Raw genomic sequence first — 25442 nt, 5'->3', positions numbered from 1 at the left:
TCCAGAATCCTCAAGGCCAGCTGCAGCAGGGTCTCCTCCCACTGAATCACCATGACCTCCTTCCAAAGCCACGGTGCTCTCCCACTCTCTCTTCTGCACCCTCTTTCATGTTTTAGGGCCCTTGTGATTACATCAGCACCACCCAGAGAATCCAGGGTAACCTCTCTCTTTTAAGGGCAGCTGAATAGCAACTATCTGCAATGTTAATTCCCCCTTGCCAGATAACCTAACGCGTTCACTAGTTCCGGACAGATGGGGATGTATGGGGGAGGAGGCATTGTTCTGCCTCGACCAAGGCCCCTCTCCCTTTAGCGCTCTCCTCCCCTGACCTCCGGGTCACAGTCTTGGTTCCCTTCCTGTCACACCAGCCATACCTTCTCATCTCCTGTGCTCGGTCCCTCCCTCTCCCTGCCCAGCCATAGGCTCTGGCGTTGCTCCAGGGCGCTGCCCTAAGGCCTCCCTCTGCCCAATCCATACTTACCCCAAAGGTGAGCTCAGCCATGTCTCAGCTGACCACTGCCCGGTGTCACCAGCTCGGATCCCTCAACTAAGTCCAGACTTGCCGACCCAACGCTCCACTGCACACGCCCAGCTCAGAGGCACAAGACGGGAACAGAATTCCTGATGGCCGAGAGGGGCTTCGGCATGTTAGCCAATGGCATCTCTATTCTTCCACTTGCTCAGGCCGAAATCTTCAGCTTCATCCTTGACTCCTCTCCCCGGCCCCCCCTCCCAACCAATCCCAGCAAATCCCACTGGCTCCACCTTCAAAACACATCAGAAACCCCACAGCCAGCAGCCCACCATTACCCACCCTGGTCCAGCGTTCCTGGGCCTGGTCTCCCAGTCGCCTCCACTCTTGCTGTCATTCTGCCCTTGGTCTTGGAGGAAGGGGGCGGGGCTTCTTCAGAAAGATGAGCCACAGAGTGTCACTTTCCAGCTCAACGCCCGCACACCTTCCATCTAACTCAGAGTAACAGCCGGGATTCTGGGCATACGCCACGGGACCTTTCCTGATCTGGCCCCTCCTCACCCTTCTGGCCTCACCTCCTCCACACCCCCAAGTGCTCTGTCGACCCTGGGGCCTCCTTGCTGGTCCTGGACCACACCGAGCACATCCCACCCCCGGCCTCGCTATCATGGCACTCCGGGAGGCTCTTCTGGACGTGGCCTTGCCCTACCTCATTCCACCCAGGGCTCTGCTCACCTGGCACCGCATCAAAATGCCCACCCTGACCGCTCCCTAGACAGTGCTCACTGCCCACTCTACCCACTGTATTTTTCTCTGCAGCCTAAACCACCGCCTGGCACCACTGTGTACTCCTTGTCTTGCCGCAGGAACGCAGACTTCTTAAAAGAAGAGACAGCTTGTTCTCTTACCTCCCAGGGACCCCGAACGGGGCCTGGCACCTAGAAACTCTAGACATGATCGGCTAACTCAGAAGCCTCTTGTCCACTCAACCCTTCAAGGCCTTCTCTTCGTCCAAGAAACGTTCCATGGAACTTTCTGCCATGGTGAGAATGTTCTGCAGTATGCGCTCTAGCACACGCAGTCATTAAGTGCTTGCAATGTTTGCATTTAAATAACCACACATGGCGAGCGGCTCCCGTGTTGGACAGAGCACCTTAGGGCACCTGGGAAATGGTTGTGACCGCCGCTCAGTTTATCCTTCGCAGGAAGGGACAGATAATAAGATACCGATAAGCGTCTGTCTTCAGGTTTCCAAAGCACTATCTTGTGGAGCCTTGCAACAAGTGTCCCCCAGCACGTCCCGGCACTTGCTTCTCAGAGAGAAGACCAATTGCGAGCAGGCCAGGTGAGTGGGCTCCAAACATGGGGACCAGGGCGAGAGCACGGGACAGGCCTGGGGGGGGGGGGGGGGCAGTGGCTCCCCGGTCCGGATTTTCTCTGCAAAATGGACCAGATGCGTCCCACCTCGTGGGACGGAAGCACATGAAAGGACCCTGTGAAATGCGGCCGTGAGGACTTTTTAAAAGTTCAGCAAATCCACGGTTATTACTTTGTCTTCTCTGAATAATGGAAAATGAACAGAATCTCCTAGAGATTTAAAATCTGTAGCAAGTGTAGCAAGCGCCTTGGGGGCTTGCAGGCCAAGGACCCAACAGGACCAGGGAAGCCAGGCCCTGGGGGAGGGTGGGAAGGACCCCAAGGCCATGGGGAGAGAGCCACTGAACAGGGCGGTCCTGGGAACAGAAGCCTGACTCTGCCAGGGATTGGTGGCACGGGGTGTGGACTGGGGAGGGAGGTGGTCATAGGGACACCACCCCTGGACGCCAGCCATCTGGGGAGAAATGAGTGGGAAAGAGCTCAAATTAGGGGTGGGGGAGACTCAGAAGGAACAGTCACCAAAGGCCAGAGGCTAAGTCGTGGGGACTGAACCAAGCGACTGTGGTTGGGGGGAGCGCAGAAATTCCAGCGGATTCGGCGGGGGGGGGGGGGGGGGGGGGGGGGGGGGGGGGGGGGGGCAGTAGAGCTGATGGCCAGTTTCAGAGGAAGGGGAATCGAGGGAGGCAGCCAGGGCTCTGTGCGTTCCCAGGCTGGTGGCCACAGTGGGACGGGAAGTGGATAAATTCAGCCACCAAGGCAGTGCCGTCGATGAACCTGCACCGGGCTTCTAACGACCTCTGCCGCCGCGGCACCGACGCGAACTCGCCTCCCTCCCGATCCCACCCGCGCGGTGGACGCCGCAAAGGCTTACTGCCCGGGAATCGGGAGGCACAGGAAGTGAAGCGACTTTGCCCAGGTCACGGGGCTTTGAGAAATTCGGGGAGAGATTCGACGCGGGCGGCGGGCCAAGCCCAAGCCCGAGACGCCGCGCGCGCGGCTCCATCTTTCCTGGGACTTTGCGCGGCGGAGCGCGAGACACCATAACACCCGAAGCATCCGACTCAGACCTCGCCCTCCCTCCGATAGGCTTCCCAACTCGAAGGGGCCTCCCCGCCGCTGGTGTAGACGGAGCCCCGCCCGGCCTGAGTCCGACCGGTGACTAGGGGCGCGCCCTTCTTACCTGCGCAGTCCGCTCGGGTCCCGCCCCCGGAGCGGCGGGGAGATCCGGAGAAGACTGTCCTCCGAGGGGGCGCCCGAGGGGACCCGGGCCCGCGGGGAGGCGGCCTCGGTCCCCGGGCCCTGCGGGCAGCGCCAGGGCGGCGGCCAGGACGCCCCCGGCCAGCACCCACGTGGCGCTCCCCGCGGCGCCCGCCGAGCCCATCGGCCCCTCCGGACCGGCGACCCCAAGGTGGCGGGCGCGGCGGAGTCGCCGGAGCTTCCGGACCCCAGGCCCGCCCCGCCGCGGAGCATGCTCAGTACGAGCCGCCGCCGCGGAAAGTTTTCTGGAACACACTCAGGCATCTGGGACTGGGCGGGCTGGGAGGCTGCTGGGAGGGGGGCGGGCGTGGGACGGAGGGCGGGAGCGAGCCTGGGGCCACGCTTGGGTTTGCTCGCGCCGCGCCTGACAGCTCCTCTCTACCCAAATCGGATCCTGATCCCTGATCGGGTGGCTCGTCTTCTCCCAAAGATTTCTGAGGTTCCAAGTGCCCCTCCACTGATACCTACCAGGTTCTCCGCTCAGAACCATCTCCTCCAGGAAGCCTTCCGTGACACAGGCACACACCGGGCCGAACCCAAAACGGGCTCCAGATGCACCAGCCCCTTGTTAGAGAACTGAACATTTAGAGAGGCATAGCCATGTGTCCTGGAGAGCCCAGAGGGGACAGGACAAGATAGAGAGGCGGTGGGAGGGAGGCTGGCAGATCAGAAACCAGAAGGAAAGGCCACTCTCACTTTCTATTGGATTTAATTCAGCTGGGCTCCTACTGCCTGAACCCTTATTGTGGATTAGCTGCTGGACCTGCCTAGGTATCTACCACCTACCAACTTCCAGGGCGGACAGGTAGTCACCCCAGCCACTGTGGGGAACCAGGGGGAGGCGATTTGGTGTCTGGAGCCGGGGAGGGGCAGCAGGCGAGCAAACTCCTTGAACTGTCCCTGGCAATAGGGTTGTGCCTTGCCAAGGAGGCCAGAGGAAGGGGCGACACAAAACGGAAGAGGCCAGGTAGAGTAGTCTCTCTGCTTCCTCTGAGTCCTCAGTGATCTGCTCCTTGGGGAGAAGGCTCCTGTCCTGCAACTTGTCGTGCAGTCTCAGGCCAGGAAGGCTGGCACCAATCCCTTCCTTCTCCCCCAACCCCTCCAAGGACGGGCCCTCCCTGACTCGACACAGACAAGGCACTGGGGTCTGAGAATCTGAAAAGTCATTAGCCAGGCTCCCAAGAGGTACGGCTGCCCTGGGGGGTGGGGTACCGGGCAGGATGCCAGGAATGAGCCGCGGGCAAAGGCTAGATGCTAGCATATTGCAGGAGCATCAGTTCTATTTGGCGTGAGTAATTTAAAGGGTGGTTTTAATATCCAATCAACTTTACAATAAAGTAAAATGCAAAGAACACTACATTTTAAAAACTAAATTCTTCCTATCCAAAGAAATAGCCAGCATAAAAAGCAAGAACTTCAGGTTATTGCCCCAGACACGTTCCCAGAAGCCTTGGAGATGCTTCTAAGGAAACATTTAGGTGGCACCGTGGAGTGGAGCGGAGAGTGTGAGCTCTGAAGCCAGCCAGACACGGCTGTTAATATATGGGTCTTATTTCCTAGCAAGACCTTGAGTGAGCAACTCTCCTCAGGTTGTCCATTTCTTTTTTTTTTTTTTTTTCTAGGAGAGAGAGAGAGACAGCGTGAGCAGGGGAGGGTCAGAGAGAGAGGGAGACACAGACTCCGAAATAGGCTCCAGGCTCTGAGCTGGCAGTCAGCACAGAGCCCGATGCGGGGCTCGAACCCATGAACCGCGAGATCATGACTTAAGCGAAAGTCGGATGCTTAACACCTAAGCCACCCAGGCGCCCCCAGGTTGTCCATTTCTTATACAGAAAGTAAACCCGGATCATTGTTTCCGCCTTGCCCACCTGGAAGGTTAATGAAGTAATGAGTCCCCAGGATGAGAGCCGGCATCTAGAGCTGCTCAGTAAATGTTTCCTTAAGGAAAGCTGAATTCCTCTGGTTGTTTACCTCCCCGCACAGCCATGAGGTCCCCGGGTCTGGACCTTGTCTGGTTCCTTACCGGCCTGGGGCGGGTTCCAACAGCAGGGCCTCTGTGAAGGCTGAGTGAATGAATGACCACGCAGTGTCTTGTCCCTCGTGCGGGCTGGGCGTACCCACCTTCTCCCTACACATTATCGTAGAGGAAACTATGGACAATCCATGCAAGAATGGGATTAAAACAGTAGTCTTCAGCCTAACAAGCTCAGAGGCGGTGGCGGACTGTGTGGTCCAAACATGGCCGACTGGTACAGGTGCGGAGCAGGACTGGGGTCGGGGCCCTCCTTAGGTCACTGAGCCGCCGTGACCTTGAGCTTCCTCATCTGGAGGGTAGGCGGAGAGTAATAGTGCCCATCTCAGAGGGCGGTTGAGAAAGTTACATCAACAGGCTAAATGCGTAGCAAATCTTACACGCTCGAGAAACTTAATGGAGCAACGACCTCCTCCGTGGCTGGGGGACCTGACCTCCTCCGTGGCTGGGGGGGACCTCTCGCCCCGGGGGGACCCCTCGCGCCCCCCCCCCCCCCCGCTTCCTTCTCGGCTGGCCGAGCAGCGCGCCTCGCTCCAGACATGCTCAGTGCCAGGGCAGGCCGGGGCGGGGGCGGGGGCGGCTCGAAGTTTGGGGCGGACCACCCAGGCTCCTCCCCGCGGCCGGGCCGCGCCGCGCCGCGCCGGGAAGGGGACTCCAGGCGGAGGCGGGAGAGCGCGCAGGCCGGAGGAGTCTGTGCAACGCGCCGCGCCCCTGCCCGCCCGGGCCGCGAGTCCGCTGTCGCCGAGCTGGCGGGGACGGTGCCCCGGACGACGGGCCGAGGCGGCGCGCGGCGGCGGCGGCGATGCGGCCGGTCCGCCGCCTGAGCGCCCCCGATGGCCCGCGGCGCGGCGGCCTGCGGGCGCGACGCGCGGCTGCCGCTGGGCCGGGACGCGGTGCGGCCGGTGCCCGCGCTGCTGGCCCCCGCCGTGCTGCTGGGCGCCGCGCTCGGCCTCGGCCTCGGCCTCTGGCTCGGCTGCCGCGCCGCCCGCCCGCGCCCGCGGCCACAGGTGGGTAGGCTGGCGGGTGTGGGACGCGCGCCTGGCAACGCGCGCACCTGGTGCTGCCCTGGCTTCCCCTCTGCCCTGGGAAGGGGGCTGGAGATCCATTCCTGGGGGGTGGGGACGGCGGTGGAGTGACAGAACGGCACCGCCCCGGGGTCCCCCGGGTGGCTGCGGTCACAGTAGCCACTAAAGAAAGCGCTCTGGGCCTCAGTCTCCTCATCAGTAGCACTAAGGGTTTGGGCTCGCAGCTGGCGGAGGGGCCCGGCTGAGCACGGTGGACAGGGTGGGGAGGGCGGGTTGCGATCCCATCCTTTCTGCATCTTGCTGGGTGGGTTGCCTTACTGGCCTCTAGTCCCAGCTGCCACCCTGGGGTGCATTCATGTATTCATTCACTCGTTCATGCGTACCGTAAAAGTTGGATGAGCACCTTCTGGCCACAGCCCTGGGGGCTTAGACACCTATTCCCGGGCAGGGTAGACCCCGCCCTTGCAGCTGGGGTTCACAGCCTCCGGAAAATGATAGATTTCAAGTAAACATTTGACGGTTCCAACCTGCTGAGTTCTGCGTTGGGAGACGATAGTGTTAGCACTTGCTGGTTTCTGACCCTGTGCTGGGCCCTGAGCCGCATCCTCTGCCTGAATTATCTCACTGAATCCCCATAACAGCTCTGTGAGTTTGTTCTGTTAGTGACCCCACTTTGCATTTGAGGAAACCGAGGCACAGAGAGGTTAAGTGACTTGCCAAAGTGACCGAGGCGTGTCTAAGCCCCAAGCCACTGTGCCCTCCGTGGGTGGCAGCCGTCATGGGCTCGCTGCGTGAAGGGGATTGATGGGTGCTTCCTGTGACCGTTGTTGTGGAGTCGGGTGTTGTGTGGACACGGCCGGCAGACAGCAAAGCATTCCATCCAGGGCGGTGTGATCACAATCGGGTCCTTGCTGCTTTGACCTCTTTGGAGCATAGTCTGGTTGGATCTGAGTCGAGGTGTGTGGTCTTGTTGCCTGCATTCGTGGCCCATTGGAGGAGACAAGTCCGGCAGATAGAAATGTGGGCTCTTTCGTTTTGCCATTGACTTCGGGGGAGTGTTTTGCCGGAAAGGAGTGATAAAGGTCGAAAGTAAAATGTGTAGAATGCTCGCAGGTCAGTTTGAGGCTGTCACATCCCGCTAGCGATTAAGGGACACCCAGAGACTGTGGCCTCTTGTGTGAAGAGAGAGGTTACACGTACAGAGCCTTTGCTGGGTGACCTGTTCTGAGCCCAGCGTTTGTGGGGTTTGGGTTCTATATTCTCACTCCCGACCTCTGAGTGAGGGGAATTGTCATTATCCTCGCACGCCAGGTTGGGAAATCAAGGGTCTGCAACGTTGTTCTCGGTCTGGGGTCACATGATGAATAAACGGTGGGGCTGGATTTCAACCTCTGTCTGAACCCCTAAATCAGGGCTTTCAGCCATCCGCTCCCTGGCGAGGTAGCCATTAGTCTCTGTCTTAGTCTGTTCGGGCTGAGTAACAAAATACCATACACTGCGTCGCTTATACACAACAGAAACTTATTTCTCACAGTTCTGGAGGCTGCAAGTCCAAGATCAGGGGCCAGCATGGCTGGGTTCTGGTGAGGGCCTCTTCCGGGTTGCAGGCTGCTGACTTCTCACTGCTGGTCCTCAGAGAGCACCAGGGTCCGAGGAATCCCTGGGACTCTTGTAAAAGTTCCTCAGGAACTACTCACCTCCCAAAGGTCCTACCTCCAAATTCCATCCTCACCTTGGGAGGTGGGATTTCAGCCTGTAAGTGGGGGGTAGGCACAAACCTTGACACCACAGCAGGGGCCCAGGTCACAGCTGAGGCTTACCGGGTTTGCCCAGCTGGTCAGGAAGGGCTGCACTAGTCCTGTTGAAGGTAATGGTGGCTCAGATGAGGCTGAAGTAGCCATAGAAGGGAGGGCTGACCGGGTTTTCGGGTGATTTGGATGGGACCTTAGGAAAAGCCTTCTTTCTTTCTTTTTTTAAGTTTACTTTTTTATTTTTGATAGAAGAGGGAGAAGCAGAGAGAGAGAATCCTAAGCAGGCTCTGCACTGGCATTGCAGAGCTTGACACGGGGCTCGAACCCACGAACCAGGAGATCGTGACCTGAGCTGAAATCAAGAGTCAGATGCTTAACTAACTGAGCCACCCAGGCACCCCAGCAACAGCCTTCGTTCTAAGAGGACTCCTTTCCTCTTCTCTTCCCTGAGTCTCTTTTTCCTAAAATGGACACATGCCACGATCTGGCTGTCAGGGGTAAAAACCTCTCTCCTGACTCCTGATTCCCTACAGAACGTGATGTCCAATGTCCTAGCATAAGGAAATGGTGTACAGTGTGCCTCATCTTCCCCAGGGGCATCCAGCCTAACACAAGGTGCCCGGTACCCACTGCGTCCAGCTCTCCAGGCACCCAGAATTCCTTGCTTCCAGATGCTTCTCCACTTCTGCACATCTGTTTTCTCTGCCTGCGGTGACCTTTCTCTGCTGCTCTTTTTTCCCACTCATCCTTCCAGAGGCAGAGAGAAGACTGCCTCAGGCTAGATGAGGTTCTTCCCCCCTCCTGTATCCTGGGTCCCCTGTGCTCCTCTGGTCCAAGTCACCCAGCTCATGATTTTTTCTAGCACCACTTTCTTTCTGTTGCTTTTCTCTGTGTATTCGTTGGAGTTCTTTCATCATTAAAGCTTTTACTTGCATCGTCATACAGGCGCATCAAATGTTCATTTACGAAGTCTCAGAAAGCAACTTGTCCAATTCTTTCAGCTGGTTTTTTGGTCATTTTCTTCCCACTTGTAAATAACTGGCTTCCCCGCCTGCATCTTGTCTTTTTGGCTTTAGGCATCGTGTTGACTTCACACTGCCAACCGGGGAGTGATTCAGCTCTCTTCCCCCCTCCTTCACATGTACACTCACCCCAGCCGCCGCCGCCACCCTCCCTGTTGGCCGTAGGGTAATTTTGGTTCAATCAGTGTTCAGTGTTTCCTTAGGATTCTGTAAGCGCTTTTTCACTGTGAGTCAACGATCAGCTACAATTATGATTACTTTCCTTTTTTTCACTGCACTGCACTTTCTTTTCGCTGAAATTAATAGTTACCCAGGGTTTTTTTTCCATTTGTTTATATTCTGCGTGCCCATTCTTTAACACTGAACACCCCTCCATTTATATGCATTTCTTTTCAAGACATTTGAAGGCGTTAAGCATTGGATAGATTTTCTCTTCTTGCAAAACCCCTCTCCGGAAAACTTCTTGCCTGCTTCCGTCTGAACTGGGTTGCTCTCTGGATCACTGTGAGTCTCATTTGGACCAAACCAGCAACAGCAGCAGCTGGGAGGCTGTTAGAAATGCCAGTTCACGGGCTCCATCCCAGACTCACTGATGACAGTCTCTGGAGGTGGGGCCGGCAAGCCAATTATGGGTTGTTGGTTTTTTAATTTTTTAACATTTATTCATTTTTGAGAGACAGCGCGAGGCGGGGAGGGGCAGAGAGAGAGAAGGAGACACAGAGTCCAAAGCAGGCTCCAGGCTCCGAGATGTCGGCACAGAGCCCGACGCGGGGCTCGAACTCACGAACTGTGAGATCATGACCTGAGCCGAAGTCGGACGCTTGCTTAACCAACTGAGACACCCAGGCGCCCTGGCAAGCCAATTATGTTTAAGGAGCCCTCCCAGGGATCGTTTCGTTTTTCAATGTCAAGCGGCAGCCGGTCTAGGCTTTTGCTGTCACCAGGGGGACCTCACCAGCCATCACCCTGGAACTTCCTCCCCTCCCTGGGATTACATCCTCTTTCAGGGTCCTCTGCACGGTCTTCCTGGGCTAATTTCCTCACGTGGGTGGAGCATGGGAGCAGGTACTCCAGGATCTTCCTGAGAAAGAGATGGAGGGAAGTGCTTTTGAGAACCTCTGCGTCTGGAAGTATCTATATCCTCTGGCTTGACACTTAGCTTGGTGAGAGTAGTTACGTTACAGATGCCACATTGGGAATAATACCCCGATTTTCCCCTATTGTCTTCCAACTGCCGTTGTTGTGGAAAGACAGGATTTTGTTTTGATCGCCGATAACTTTGTTTTGTTTCCCTGTATCTAGTCTTTGCTCCCAGCTTAGAAGACACACCAGGATGTGTGTCGGTGACAGTCGATTACGCTCCCTCCCGCTGTGCATTCGGGAGGCGGTTTCAGTGTGGAAATCTTTGATGATTCCTTTCCTTTTTTTTTTACATATTGTGTCTTTCAGGAACGCGGCTCATGTTTTGGTTGAATTGGACCTCCGATTGCCTTCCTTCTCTTCCGGTTTCCATCTCTTTGTCTTTTTACGCTGTTTTCTGGAAGGCTTTTCTCCGCTTTATACTTGTATGGAGATTTTCACATTTTTAATTTTCAAGACTTCTGTTTTGTCCTCAGAACGTTCTGCGTTTACACCGCCCTGCTCTTGTCTTGTGAATGGAACACCTTCTCTTGGCTCCCTGAGGATCTTACAGTTGCTTAATTCGTTTCAAGTTTTCTTTTCTCCCCACACAGCGTCTGTTCCTGGTTCACTTTTTCCTTTAGTTTGTTTGTGGTTTCTCTTTCCTGTTAGAGTTTGTCCTCAAGTGGCTGGTGGTCCTTGGCTTCCTGGTTGTTTTTAACTGGGGAGCAAAATAACGATGCCCCCATGTGGAGCGGGTGAGGTTTATCTCCCACAGTCTCTACTACTAGAAGATCTGATTGGCCCCTTGCCTGTGGACCCCTAGTACTGGTCAGCTGTCACTGCCAAACAAAACAATCCCTAAATCCTTGGCTTCATCATCTGCACGTCTCTACACATCCCGCACTGGTCCAGCCACAAGGGCTTCCCTAGACATGCTTCTGCCACAGGGCCTTTGCACTCGCTGTGCACTCTCCTGGAAAGCTTTTCCTGAGATATCTGAATAGCTGGCTCTCTCCTTTCTTTCAAGTTTTTTCTCAAATGCCACCTTGCCCAGGAGGCCTTCCCTCCTAATGCCCCCCCTCCTCCCATCCTACATCATTTTCCTCTATAGCACTTACCATCACTACTTTCTACGTGTTTACTTATGTCTCTCTTCTGTCACTGGAATGTAAACTCCATGAAGGCAGGAGCTTTGTTTACTCTTGTCATTACTCGATTCCCAGCAACTAGAATAAGCCTGATACTTAGCGATGCGTCGTAGCAGTTGCCAACTAACTCAACGACACGCTTGCGATATTTCTTCAGGGCAACGATTACACCCATGAGCAGCCACAAGAGGGGCTTGATAAGTGTGTCTGGCATGATGGGATTTTAAATACAGTCGATAATTAGGACCGAAGAAGTCACTGCAAACCCAGAATTAGCGAAGACTCCATCATTGCTCCTGGGGGAAACACAGGCTGGGTTCCTGCAAGAGCCCGGCCACCTCATCTCCATTAACCGGCCAACACACACCCTTGTTTTATGTGGGTTTCTATTTGGCCCATATTGTTGGTGCGTTAACATTGAACTCATGGCCAACAGCACTGCAGCTCGTGCCTGAGCGAGGCTTATCCAGCACACGCAGTGCGGATGTGTGAGAAAAGAATGGCATTGATAGAACACAGAAGGGCCACCTGTTTACAGTAGGGGACCCTACGCGGAAAGGCAGGGCGCCACCTTCTGAACTGGGTTGTACACTGCAGGCAGGCAGCCCTAATTCTCACCACCCCGCTAGTGCCCAGGAATGACCACAAAAGCACTGCGAGTGTTGATTGGAGGGGGGGCCTTACAAATAAATGTTAGCAATACGGAAATTTACAAATATAGAATCTACCAATAATGAGGTTCCACCTTGGTTCACAGTATAAACCGTTGTATAATGTAAGGTTACCTAAAATGTGTTCTTAAACTCATCCCATGGCATTATGGGAAATAACAGGAAAATTCATCTTTGTGTGCCATTTCCCGTGTTGAGTCGCGCCTCCAAGGAGCTCACAGGCCACCAGGGGCCACCAACCCAGAAGACCAATGGAGTGACCTTTGATCCAGCGGGGGTGGGACAGTCCTGAAGGCTGCGTGGCTGACGGACCCCGGGTGGGGGTGGGAGGCAGGGTGCTGCGCACAGAGGGCCAGGCAGAGGCATGGAGATGAGCGCCCGTCGGGTGGGGGGTTGATGGCTCGAGTTCCAGGGGCACCAGGCTGACCGGCTTCCCTGTGTTCTCCCCACCCCCACCTTTGGATTTTAGAAAGATGATGCTCAAAGCCTGCTCAGGAGTTTGGAGCCTAACGTACAGGACCCCTCGGAAGCAGGCTCCCCGTCCAGGAGGAGGAAGAGAGAAACGCAGACGTCAAAGGAGGAGACTGTGGATGTAAGCCGCGTATTTGGGTTTATTTGCCGAGTCGCACACTGGGGGTTGAGTGCCCCACCTGGCAGCACGGATGTCACCCCCTTGAGCCCCTGACACACGTCCTGTCCCAACAGGCTTCTTTTCTGCAGTTTAATCTACGTACAGCAAAATGCACACATTTTGAGTTTACCGATTGTAACCAACACCCCAATCTGGAATGTTCCGTCACCCCAGAAAGCTCTCCCGTGCTCCTTTCTGGTTGACCCTCCCTCCGCCATTCTTCCCCCTCCTCTGCCCCTCGCGAAAGTAGCTGCTGCTGTGATTCCCGTCACCACGGTGGTTTTACTGTTGTAGAATTTCACATTAGTGGGAGTGTGTGTGCCCTTGTGCTGACCTTGCCTCGACACACTGCTCTGGAGACTTACCAGGTTTTTGCATTTATCAGTGATCCATCCCTTTTGTTTTTTATTTTAAAAAATTTTCTTAATGTTTACTTTTTCCTGAGAGAGGTGGGGTAGTAACAGAAAGAGAGGGAGACACAGAATCTGAAGCAGCTCCAGGCTCCGAGCCGTCAGCACAGAGCCCAACGCGGGACTCGAACCTGCAAACTGTAAAGTCAAGACCTGAGTCGAAGTCAAAGGCCTAACTGACTGAGCCCCCAGGAGCCCCCAATCCATCCCTTTTCATTGTTCAGTCCACCGTGGAGATATATCACAACGAGGGTTGTTACCAGCGTTTGGCTGTTCTGTGAATGTTTGTATGTAAGTGTGTTTTCATTTCGTTTCTATTTCTTTTACGTGCATGTTAAGTAAATGTCCAGGAGCTCTGGCTCTGAACCTCTTGAGAGACATGTTGAAGGTGGATTTCTCCCTGTTCCTTCCTCACTGGCCCCCAGCCTGTCCGCTGTGAGACATCATTTCATGTGTGAGCTCCGTGGACAGAGAGGGCGTTTCTTCCAAAGGCATGCTATTTCTAGACCCTTGCTGGTCCCCAGAAAATGCTATGGATCCTGACCATTTAGTCTCAATTGCCCAAACGTAAATATAGATATTTACGCAGGTAGATAGGCAGACAGAGAGACAGAGAGAGATGGAGAGGCGTCCTGAGAAAAGGGGAAATAGTGAACTGAGGTGTTTCTTAGCGCCTCCTGAATGCCAGGCATTTTCACACACGTCACTTTTGAATGATGTGAGCGCTCGTGTGGATTACCTCATGCACCTCTCTCAGCGGCCCCACCAGGTGGATCTGTCTTCCCGAGGATTCTGGAGACAGGCTTCCCTCACGCAGCCCCGTGGATGGATTAGCTGCCCTCGCGGGGCTGGGGCTGGGGCTGGGGCGAGCCCCTGGCACATAAGAGCTGCGTCCAGCTCCTGCTCCCTGCCTCTCTGTCCTCAGGCGCTTGGTCTCCCCGTGTGTTTGCACGTGTGTGTATCGGCGCGGCTCTCTGTGTGTCCCTCTCTCTCATGTCTCTCTCTGCCTGCATCTCTGTGTGTCTGTGTCTTTCCCTCATCTGTCTCCCTCTGTCCGTCTGGCCCTATCATCCCGTGTTGTCAAAAGCCTGCTCGTGACAATGGGAACATATGTGTGCACCGTGTTCACAACAGCCCTCTCCAGCCACAACGTGGAAACCCAAATGTCCCATCCACTGATGAATGGAGAAACAGAACATCGTCTAAAGGAACGAAATCCTGGCGCGTGCTTCAACCCAAATGGAGCCTGAAAATATGCCAAGAGACGCCAGTCACAAAAGACCACGTATTATAGGATCCCACTCGTATAAAATGTCCAGAACAGGTACATATACAGAGGCAGAAAGTAGGCTGGTGGTTGCTTGGGGAAGGGGGGTGTGGGAGGGAGCGAGGTGGCAACGAAGAGGTAATAGCTAAAGGGTGTGGGTTTCTTTTTGAGATGGTAAAAAGTGTTCCCCAATTGTGGTCATGGATGCGCCTCGCTGTGACTGTGCTAGAGATTGTTCAATTGCACAGTTTATGTGGTTGAACTGCTTGGATACCCCCCTGCTCACACAGAGGGCAGCCTTGGAGATGATGAAAACATCACAGGCTCTGCGATCCGGGACCCCGGAAGCCAGCCCCCAGCGCCATCACCTGTCTGCTGTGTGACGAGGGACAGGAAAACTAACCTATCTGATCACCCATCAGTTAACTCTGCAACATTCTGACTGCAGGACAACTGCTCACTCAGTGTTTGCAGGGGAGCCCCGCCCTCTTACCCCTGAAAAGCCTCACTCCTTGTTTTCCCTAGTAATGCTTTCCCTGCTAACTGGTTAGCTGTGCCAGCCGATGCCCATTATCTAGCCAATGATTGCCAAGAGTTAAGTTAATGATCTGCCCGTTCCAGTGACTGGCTTTGCCAAAATGCCTGCCCCCCGCAGGCTGAGCTTGTCAAGGAATGCGGCCAGGACGGAGTCTGAGCTCTAACCTCGATGTCCTGAAGTGCACCGAAAACCAAGGGATTTGTGGTTCAGGCCCCTCTGCGCATGAACCTTATTTTGATGAATAGCTCACGACGGTCAAAAGCAAACTGAAAACTCCAGAAGGCTCTGAGGCGTGTGTTGCACAGCCTGCCTCCCTTCACCTTGTCCTGCTCCGGAGGCGGGAGAGGGGACGGCTCCTCTGTGGACGCATCCCCGCACTCACTGAAAGAGCGCCTTTATGCTGGTGAGTGAAATGCCTTTTCTTTTCCTACAATTACGCTTTCACTAATTTTCTGAATAATTGCGTGGCTTCAGCTGAAGAAGCTTTACATCGAGAACTTGCACAACAACCAATTTTCTGTGTAATTGTATTGCTACGGTTGGAAAGATTATCAGAATTTGGAGAGCATCTGAACTTAATAAGAAAAGCTGTAAACACACACACACACACACACACACACACACACACACACCAAAAAGCCCCTAAAAACAGCAGATGCCAGCTTACTCCTGGATTCCATTTGCCAGGCCCTTCCACGTCCTTCACCCTGACAAACATCGTGACCATCACAGTGTCAGTCCTTGTGCTCGACTTGCAGTCTGCAGGTGGATGGGATGGAAATGCACGCGCGTTCACAGCCTCCCCATCGAGCTGCAGGACGTGCACGCCCGGCTTCTACACCACTACGCAAGTGGACCCCAGCATCTTCATCCTGTTCGTCTGATTATGTTTCTCCCATTAAGTACGATCTTTGTTTTCTGTCTCCCGCTGGAGGGCAGAGACCACGCCCTTCCTCTCTGTCTGTGAGAAGTTTAGAACCACACAGTGGTGCCCTCTGCTTCCCTGCCTTCCTTTGAGCAAGTGCACATCCACAGCAAAGCAGCCAGGGCTGGCTCTCCGGGCGTGCAGCCTGGGCAACCGCACAGGGCCTGAGCTCCATCGGGCTCTGCCTCAGGTCTTTGGACTCTGCTGTCCTGACATTCTTAATCCCTTTTGAATAAGATGCGCAACCTCCCATTTTCACTTTGTATGGGACCTCACAAATTATGTAACCTGTTCTGAAATCAGCCTTTTTAGTCTTACTGCTATCCGTTGCTTTTGTACCCACACAGCTTCAAGCAGAGATTGGAACCGGGTGCTGGGGGCCAGGCCCTGCTGGGCTCCCTTGGATCACAGGAAAGCCAGGAAAGGTTTTCAGCTGGCAGTGATGGGCATTCCAAGTTTAAAAGATCACTCGAGGGGCACCTGGGTGGCTCAGTTGGTTGAGTGTCCAACTTCAGCCCAGGTCATGATATCACAGGTCCTGAGTTCAAGCCCCGTGTCGGGCTCTGTGCTGACAGCTCGGAGCCTGGAGCCTGCTTCAGATTCTGTCTCCCTCTCTCTCTGCCCCTCCCCTGCTCTTGCTCTGTCTCAGAAATAAACAAACATTAAAGCAAAAAAAAAAAAAAAAGATCATTCAATTGCTATGTAGAGAATGAGTTGGAAGGTGTTAACCTCTGAGCCTTGCTGCATGAAGTAGGGATGATGGATATAGCACGGACCTCCCCAAACTGGCTGATGTGTGATAATTACATGAGCAACAGTGCATAAAGAGCCTAGCACACAGTAGGTGCTCAGTGCATGGATGGGGGAGCCAGTCAGAAGGCTGTTGAAGCCCTTCGGGTAATTATGGTGGCGGCTGAGGCCAGGGCTGTGGGTCTGAGTGACATTTAGGAATTTAAGCATAGAATTTGTGGTTGATGTTACATGGCAGGTAGGGTGTGGGAATAACAAAGTATCTCGGGATCTGACCTGTGTCCTTGGCGCATGGTGACACCAGCCCATGGTGACACCTACTTCCTTTGTAACTTCCTGGCTCTTACCCTCATTCTTCTTTGAATGACGCTGAAGGAGACAGAAAGGTGTCAGCAAAGAGGAGGGAATCTGAGCTCACATCGCAGTCCCGGCATGTATTAGCTGTGTGACCTTGGACTCACGGCTTAACTGCTTTGGGTCTCACCTCCCCTGTGAGAAATGGAGACAGTAGCCTCAGCGATTGGGCCCCTGGAAGTGGAAGTCAGTGGCACATGTTGGTGGTCTGTCCCGATCATCTAAGCCTGGTTTTGTGCATCATGAAGTACAGATGGAAATGACAAGGCCCAGCCCTCGCCATGTGGCTTCCGTCCCCACCCTGCTCAGAAGGGCGTCACAGCAAAACCGCTCTGGAGGCGTCCCTGGGCTACACCGCTGGCTTGGTCGGGTGCTGTTTTGATGCCCGCTTCATGAGGAAGCGATAAACCCTTCTGTGTCCCCTGTGATAGGGTGTCTTATCCCGGGGCAAAGTTGGCAACGAGAAATCGGTCGCTTGTTATGGAGCTCTTTCTTCAGAAAGGTTTGGTTGAAAAGCATTGAAGGAGCTGTGGGTGCAGTTTTCTGGTGGGTAGAGAATTCCCTTGGTCTGGAGACCCAGGCTCGTGACTCACCTGCCTGCTTGCCATCATCACCTGCAAGTTGTTTCCAAAATATTTATTTGACACCCCTAGCAAAATGCAGGGGGCGGAGGTGGCGGGCGGCTCTAGCAGGAAAGAGATACAGAGAAGATGTGCGGGTCTGGAGCAGCTGTAAGTCTTTCCAGCTGTGGTCAGAGACACCTCTCCAGAGACACGCCTCTTCCCCACCGTTACTCAGAGATGTCCATTGCTTCTCTGCTCTTCTGTCCCAGTCACTGTGCTGGGCTCTTTGTGTCATGATCCTCGGGGCAGATATGGGACCTTGGTTTCTTTCTGGGAAGACTGAGGCTCACAGAAGTGCAAAGACTTGCCCAGCTGCTTTTCATTTAAGGCTCTGATGCAGAGTCTTGTGAATATCACCATGTGCCAGTGCTTATGCCCCTGGCAATGCTAAAACTACTCTGTGATTTCTTTTCCACTAAAAGATGGTTCACAATTTTTAGGAACGCTCATAAATTTTTGTCATGTTATTTAAATACTTATTTCTTTCAAAGCTGAAGACTTGGAGTTAAATCAGGAATGTGCTATATAACCTCTACTCATCCATCCACCCATCCTCCCATCCATCCATCTGTCCATCCACCCATTTGTTCATATGTCCATCTGTCCATCCATCTATCTCTCTCTCTACCTGTCAACCCATTCATCCACCCATTTGTGCCATATGTCTGTCCATCCATCCATCCTTCTATGTACCTATCTATCTATCCATCCATCCATCTATCCATCCATCCATTTTTTCCATCCACCCATGCATCCATCCACCCATCTGTCCATCTGTCCATCCACCTATCTACCCATTTATACCATATGTCTATCCATCCATCCATCCATCCATCCATCCATCCATCCATCCATCCATTTTCCTAGCCATCCATCCATCCATCCATCTAGCCATCCATACATTTGTCCATCTATCCACCTATTCATTTACCCATCCATCCACCCATCCACCCATCTACCCACCCATCCCTCTCACAAGTGATCACCTACTGGGATCTGAATGAGCCTGTTACAGTCCCTTCCCAAGGCCAGTGTTACAAATGGGACAAAGCATTTTTGTAACTCTTGGTGGTTTATCCTTCATCTTAGAGAAAGCGCCCGATGCCATGTGTTCTTCCTTCCCAGGAATGTGGGCCATCTTTCAACAGCAACATCACAGCATTTGCACTGAAGGCAAAAGTCATCTATCCCATCAACCAGAAGTTCCGGGTGAGAGTCCTCAGCGTTGTCTTATACTAGAGATGGGGGTAGAAGTGGGCAGAGTAAGGGTTTGGGGTCCTAGCTGAGGGCTTTGTGGTAAGTCATTTTAATAGGGATAATTTTGAGGCCTTATAATGAAGCAGCACTTTAGGGTGAATCTGCTGAATGACAGCATTGTCAGAGACAGAGTAGAGCAAGGTGTCCCCAGAAACCCCGGGTGACAGCATAGTAGGGCAGCGTCATGCTCTTTTCGCACTGATACAAACACCGGCCCTCACGCAGTTCCCAGCGTTGCACCTCATTTGCAGACCCCACTTCCGCCCTACTGGACCCTGACTGTGGGCTGGCACAGCGCTAAACATTTCTCACGCGTGAGCCACTTCCTGTAAGTAAATCACACTGTTACTGCCTCTTCACGCATAAGGAAACTGAGGCCCAGAGAGCCCAGTGACCTGCCCGAGGGCACCTGGCTGTAGGTCTCTTACACCTGAAGCCAGGAATTCACACCCGCGGTCAGGAGACTTGCAGATAGTAGCATATCCCGTGGCTTCTAGGAGCCCTTGCCCTATGAGAGTGTCCATGAAGGAAACAGCCCCTGGGCCAGTGCGGGAGAAAAATGTTGCCTGTGCTCCTGGTTGTCAACAGGATGGGCTCTGGGGTCCCACAGACTCCATCCTAACTCCCATCCCGGCCGTTTCCTCTGGGCCGCTTCCTGACTGGCCTCCTGTTTCTTTCTCTGGAAATGGGGGTGATGGGCCCTCCCGCCTCCCCAGCTGTTTGAGGGTCAAATGGGATGACAGACATAGGACTTAGCACTGCGTGTGACGCCCGCACACTCAGTGCTTGCTCTGCGTCCCCAGTTATTATTTGCTGTTGAAGACAGCCAGAGCCAGGATCTGCAGATCCCTGCACCAAAGAAATGATTGCACCTTGCCGCACACAGGCTTTTCCAGATGAGAATTTATCTGCAGTACTGGGACTGCCCCCGGGAACGCACACTGGGAACTGCCTCCTTCACTTAGCTATCTGGTGGGTGGGTGTTGGGCAAAACTCCCAGACCAGGGGCATTTATTCATCGTTGACACCCCTTGCCAGGCAGGCTCCTGGTGGGCACTGGGGATTATTCAGGGGTGGGACAGCGTCACTCTCGCCCTGGAGACCCTCACAGTCTGGGCAGAGTGTGGGATGGTGCATGATAACTGGCGTGGGCTGGGCCCGGCTGCCAGGGAAGGACGACTCTGGGTCTGTGTCTGGAGGGAGGGATGCCTCAGCCCAGCAGTGAGTGACCAGAGTCTGGAAAGGCCCAGAAGTATGAAATGACAAGGGAAGTTGGGAGCTGGCTGCCAGCTTGGTGCTACTTGGGCAGGAACATTCTGGAGCAGTGGAGCAAGCCAGACAGAGGTGGCGGCTGACATTTGTTAAGCCCTCCAGCTGAGCCAGGCACTGGGCTGAGACCTCACGTGGCCGTGGCAGCATGTGTGGCTCAAGTTCCTTGATGAAGAGCTATCCACGGGCAGCAGGAAGCCTCCTCGAAGGCCTGGGGTCAGGAGGGTGATGCCCAGGTCAGTGTAGGTGGGGAAGAGCAGGTGGTCAGCAGGTCAACAGACTGAGCAGGCCCAGGGGTCTGAGACAGAAGAGAAGCGGTGGGGGGCAGGGAGGGGAGCAGGTGGAGAAGGTCAGAGTTGGCAGCCAAGTGTGGGGTGCAGGTGGGCCACCAGTGAACGAATCCAGGCTAATAGCTAAGGGCTAGGAGCCTGGCGCAGAGGGGCTGGCCTCCTGTGGACAAGAGCTAGGACACTGGTCCCTGGGGTGTGGGTACAGGTGTGACCCCGGGCCGGAAGCTCTACCTGTTGACTCTCAGCCTCCCGGGGTGCCCCAGCCTGGCCCTCCTGGGACCGCCATCATGTAATGCCGGCGGAATTACCGAAGCCAAGTCGCCATAGGTCTTTGGACCTCTCCAGAGTGGTCCCAAGTGGACTGAGTGAGCTTTCTCTCCCCCACCCCCAGCCGCTGGCCGACGGCTCCTCCAACCCGTCGCTGCATGAAAACTTAAAGCAGACTGTGTTACCCAACCAGCCGGTGGAGGCCTCCCCATCCAGCAGCCTGGAGAGCCTGAGCCAGGCCGAGAAGGAAGACGGGAGCTCCTTGTCCAGCATCCACTCGACGACCAGTGACGACAGGTTCCTCAGCCGCACCTTTGTCCGAGTGAACAGCTTCCCCGAGGTGCTGATCTGTGAGAGGTGAGGTGGGGGCAGCGAGGGATGGAGAAGCAGGCCCGTGGACCATATATCACTGTCAGGGGAGGAGGTGGAGGTCCAGAGAGGTTAAGCAACTCAGCCATGGACACACAGCCACCCGGCGTCCAAGCTAGAGCTCACCACGTGGTGTTGGCCAGTGTGAGGGTTATGGAATCAAGCCTGAGCCCTGAGGAAAGACATTAGGGGTGTCGTTGAATCACCAACATGACTGGGGGCTTTGCAGAACAGCAGCCAGCACTGATTAGGTGCCTCCTGTGTACTGGGCAGACCACTGAGCACTTTTCAGGGATTAGTTGTCTCACGAGTATGACTGGGCCTGCCTTATTCACCTCTGTGTCCCTGCTGCTCAGGGGACAGGGACAGGGTCAGTGATGGATGAATAAAAATCAGTCAATCAATGAATTAATTCCTCTTAGCAACCCTATTTGGTAGGTGCTAGGATTGTCCCCATTTTACAAAGAATAAAGAGACACAGGAAGGCTGAGTCACTTGCCCAAGGTCACACAGCAGGTGAGTGATGGAGCCGGGTTCGACCTTATCTCCAAAGCCCACGCTCTAAATCGCCAAGCTACTGAGCATGTGCGAGAGGCTCTGGAAACTGAATCGGGAGCTTTGTGCTTTGGTCCCCAGACTTTAAAGTTTGGTGAGTCCCAGTGGCCCTGCTCCATGAGATAAATCGGGCCCAAACTCAGCTCAGGGCCGCGGAAGGAGTGGGCCCAGTCCCTGAGCTCAGTGCTGACCTTGACAGTGGCTGGGAAGGGGTGGTGAGGAGCTTTGGGACTTCCCGGGCTTGTAACGGTTTGGGCGGGAATGTAGCTGTTTGAAATGAGTGTGCCCACACCAGACAAACGGTCAGATCTGCCCAGCCACTCACCCACCCCGTGACCGTGTAACGGCTCATTGACTTCCTAAGTCTGTTTCCCTGTCTGTAAAATGGGCATGGTAACGCCTGCCTGCGGGGGCAGAGGAGTCAGGGCTTGTGACGCAGACGTTACGATGCCGAATGGGGTGTCTTCCTTCTCTCCTCTCACCTCCGACCCTTGCTGCCTTCTGCCCTTTGCATCTCAGGCAGCCTCTCCCTTCCGGTCACAAGTGACGGATGCATCACTTGGGCCACTATTCAGAAGCTCTGTACCTGCAGAATTTAAAATCTAGACTCGGGGATGCCCCGAGGCTTGTACCAAGCCAGGATGTGCCCCTCCCGGGAGCCCCCTCCCCACTCCAAGTCCTCTCAAAGGCGTTCCGTTTCTCTCTCGGCTTTTCAGTGTGGACCTTGACTTGTGTATCTACAGCCTTCACCTAAAGGATCTGTTGCATCTGGACGCGGCGCTGAGGCAGGAGAAGCACATGGTAGGCGGCGGGCTGAGTTTCTCACCCTTTCCGGGGTCATGGACGCAGGCTCTCTGTGGCCACTGAGTCCTGTGTGCCCTCAGGGACTGGTGACAGTGTCCTGGGGACAGTGGAGCCACGATGGCGGGAAGGCACAGTGCATTAGGCATCTGATGATGAAACAGAAAAGCCATTCGTGCCTGCTGGTGGGGGACAGGCTGTACTTTCCCCGGCGCTGTGGGCTCGGGCAGAGAGATGAGAGCCTCTGCCCAGGGTGCACGTCCTGATGGAGGCAGGGGCCAAAGGTGTTGAGAAGAGCACAGCAGTTTTATTTACAGTTTTTATTTTTATTTTTTAACGTTTATTTCTGAGAGAGAGAGAGAGCTCATGCGCACACAAGCAAAGGAGGGGTAGAGAGAGAGAAGGGACGTAGGATCCAGATGCGGGGCTCGAACTCATGAACCAGGAGATCATGACCTGAGCCAAAGTCAGGCACTTAACCGGCTGAGCCCCCCAGGCGCCCCGAGCATGGCGTCTTTAAAGGAGTGATGATAGTGGTGATAATACTCTATTCACGAGCACTAATGTTGCTGATTGCTTGCGAAGTATCGGACCCTGGGCACGTTACACAGGCAGTTAGCTCTCAACTTCACCACAGCCTGGAGAGGTGGGTGCCATCATCATTGCACGCTACAGATGGGGAAACTGAGGCATGGAGCGAAGGACTCACCCAGGGTCGTAAAGCCCTCGGTTGGAGTGGAGGTGGGCAGTCTGGTGCCTTGTTATGGGCGTGCATTCTCTGAGGGGGGAAGGGGGCCATCAGAACCACACACAGTGAGTCAGCACTGGGTCCAAGCTGCAGGGTGGGGATGGGGAGCCAGAGGGATGAGGAGGCAGAGCCACCCAGCCCTCAAAGGCCCCGGGGCTTAAAGAGCATCATTTCTCCCGTATGATCTAATGAAGGATGAGATCTACGGAGGGGAGGCCTACTGCAAAGAGAATGGGAGAGGGATCGACAGAGAAGGTGACAGAGACTTGGACACAGAGACACAGACGGACATGCCCATGAGATGCTCCCTTAGAAACTAGAAAAATCAAAGCATCAGGCTGGGGATGCTGTAAGAAGAAACGCGGGCTCTGTGACAGCAGGAGGGAACTTGTAAACAGGGGTCGGTATTGGAAACCGGGAATCATACACCAGGATTCTAGAAATAGAGCCTATTCTGGCAGCCCCACTGTGCCCGGAGAGCCCTGTGGCCTTGACGCGGCGGCCCACCTGCTTTCACTCGGCCACATCTCTCCCCACCGGCAGCCCGTGGCCCTGGTGATCTTCTCGAAGGCTCTGTGCTCCCTGGAGGGTCGATTGTGTCTGCACTCAGAGCCCCATCCAGCCAGTGAGTGAAGTGGTGCCGGCCGCTCACCCCCAGAGCAGGCAGCAGGTGCCGCAGGGAAGCAGCCGGCTGTCAGGCGGAAAGCACCCACTGTCACTCATCTGCCCACCTTTACCGTGAGCCACCTCCCCTGCCTGCCAGGCGCAATGGACAGGGAGAGGGATGATGCCAGCCACCAGGGACAGCCCCCACCTGCATGGAGCCCACTCTCTGCAGGCAGATGGCGGCAAACCACACACTTTACACCGTGCAGACTGTGGGTCAGAACAAACGATAACGGCACCGCCGGCACGTGTAAGGGGGTCCTGAGTGAGTGTGGGGGAGGTGGCCAGCCTCCCCTGAGGGAGATACATATGCTGGAACCTAGGGAAGTTCCAGAAGCGCTGGCTCAGGAGTCCAAGTCCTGGGCTCCAGTCCACCCTCCCCTACTTATGAGCTGTGTGACCTTGGGTAAGTCACCTTCCCTCTCTGGGCCACCTTAGGAAAGGTATAAAGATGACGTTTTCCCAGCTCTTGCCCCACAGAATTTCTAGGAAGTGAAGCCGTCTCTGTGGGCAGGGCTCCGGGCTCTGCTGGGAGTGTGAGGAGCAGCGTCACAGCACCGCGTGGGAAGCACTCCTATCTGCTGGGCTGAGCGTTCTGCGTGTCTGATCTCAGCGAAGCCTTACTGCCATTTTTCACCCACAAGGAACCTGAGGCTCAGAGAGGTCAGGCCAGTTGCCCAGAATCACACAGCTTTGAATGACAGACACAGCCCAGATGAGATCTGTCTGAGTGTAAGGTCTGTGCACCTGCACACAGTAGGCGCCCCGTAGAAATGCGCATGCTGACACCACCGAGGGTTACCGCTCTGCACGCGTGGCTTTCCCCTCACTGCGGGGCATACCTCCGCGGGGGGTGGGACCCGCAGGAACACGCCAAGCTCTTGCAGAGGCCTCGAGTTCCATTTCTCTGGTAGTGATCCGTCACCACGGGTCAGAGTTCACGAGGGACTCTGGCCACAGACAGACGGTGTCCCATGCAAACTGTGGGATCACGGTGTTGTTACAGCTGATACTGCGGTAACACTGCGGTTGGCCACATGCCAACGATAAACCAGAATAAAAAGGTGGATCAGTCAGTTTGGCTCAGGTCATGATCTCCCATTTCGTGGGTTCGAGCCCTGTGTCAGGCTCTGGGCTGACAGCTCAGAGCCTGGAGCCTGCCTCGGATTCTGTATCTCCCTCTCTCTTTCTGCGCCTCCCCCCCCCCCACCGCTCATGCTCTCCCTCTCTCTCTCTTTAAAAAATTTTTTTTAAAAAGTGGCTCAGGCCAGATGCTTAGAGCTCCCTGGTGGCCCCTGAGGGAGAAAGTGGCACTAGGCTTGTAAGGAGGTGGCGGGAAGCTGCATTTGACACCGTTCAGAGCAGAGTAGCAGAGATGGGATGTGTGTATGGGGGAGAGGGAGGCCAATAGAGGGGTCATTAGAACCAAAGGATTCCTCCTGGTGCTGGAACATTCTCTGTCTTGGATGTGGCTGTGGTCTCATGAGCCTGTACTTGGGTAACATTGCACAGAAACACACACACACACACATACACACACGACTGCATGTGACAATGAGTGCAAACTGTGAAGCCTGCCGTAACTGCACTGGACACGTTTTGGTTTAGAGGCTGCCTCTGTCCATCGAGACAGGAGGCCGGAGTGGATGACCTCATACATCCCAGTTCCAAACAACTGTCCCTCTGCTTCTTCCCACAAAGCAACACCCCCTTTGCCTTCGGTGTTTTCTTGACTCACAAGGAAATATGCACCGTGGAAGGAATGGCACACAATAACTGCCTAAATGGAGAAAACGAAGGAAGTAGAGCATATTATTTAGAAGCTTGATGAAAATGCAATCCATT

General features: G+C 54.8%; 2 protein-coding genes across 3 annotated transcripts in view; one reads left to right on the top strand and one right to left on the bottom strand.

Annotated features, from left to right (window-relative positions):
- Positions 1-3248, bottom strand: part of EVC2 (EvC ciliary complex subunit 2) — a 139905-nt gene extending 136657 nt beyond the window's left edge. Inside the window, exon 1 of the mRNA XM_039232157.1 lies at positions 3030-3248. Within this exon, the coding sequence (XP_039088088.1) occupies positions 3030-3230 (201 nt within the window). The 5' untranslated portion in view covers positions 3231-3248. The remainder of the gene's footprint in view (positions 1-3029) is intronic.
- A 2723-nt stretch (positions 3249-5971) lies between these two features.
- The window catches only part of EVC (EvC ciliary complex subunit 1), a 66715-nt gene continuing 47244 nt past the window's right edge, over positions 5972-25442 (top strand). For both annotated transcript variants that reach the window (XM_039232039.1, XM_039232038.1), the window contains exons 1-5: positions 5972-6145; positions 12347-12469; positions 18501-18584; positions 20583-20815; positions 22099-22183. In XM_039232039.1, coding sequence (XP_039087970.1) covers positions 5972-6145; positions 12347-12469; positions 18501-18584; positions 20583-20815; positions 22099-22183 — 699 coding nt within the window. The remainder of the gene's footprint in view (positions 6146-12346; positions 12470-18500; positions 18585-20582; positions 20816-22098; positions 22184-25442) is intronic.

This window comes from Hyaena hyaena, unplaced genomic scaffold (genome assembly GCF_003009895.1).
Source record: "Hyaena hyaena isolate Hyena2069 unplaced genomic scaffold, ASM300989v1 scaffold_63, whole genome shotgun sequence".
NCBI lineage: Eukaryota > Metazoa > Chordata > Mammalia > Carnivora > Hyaenidae > Hyaena > Hyaena hyaena.
This window is presented reverse-complemented; position numbering and strand designations above follow the sequence as displayed.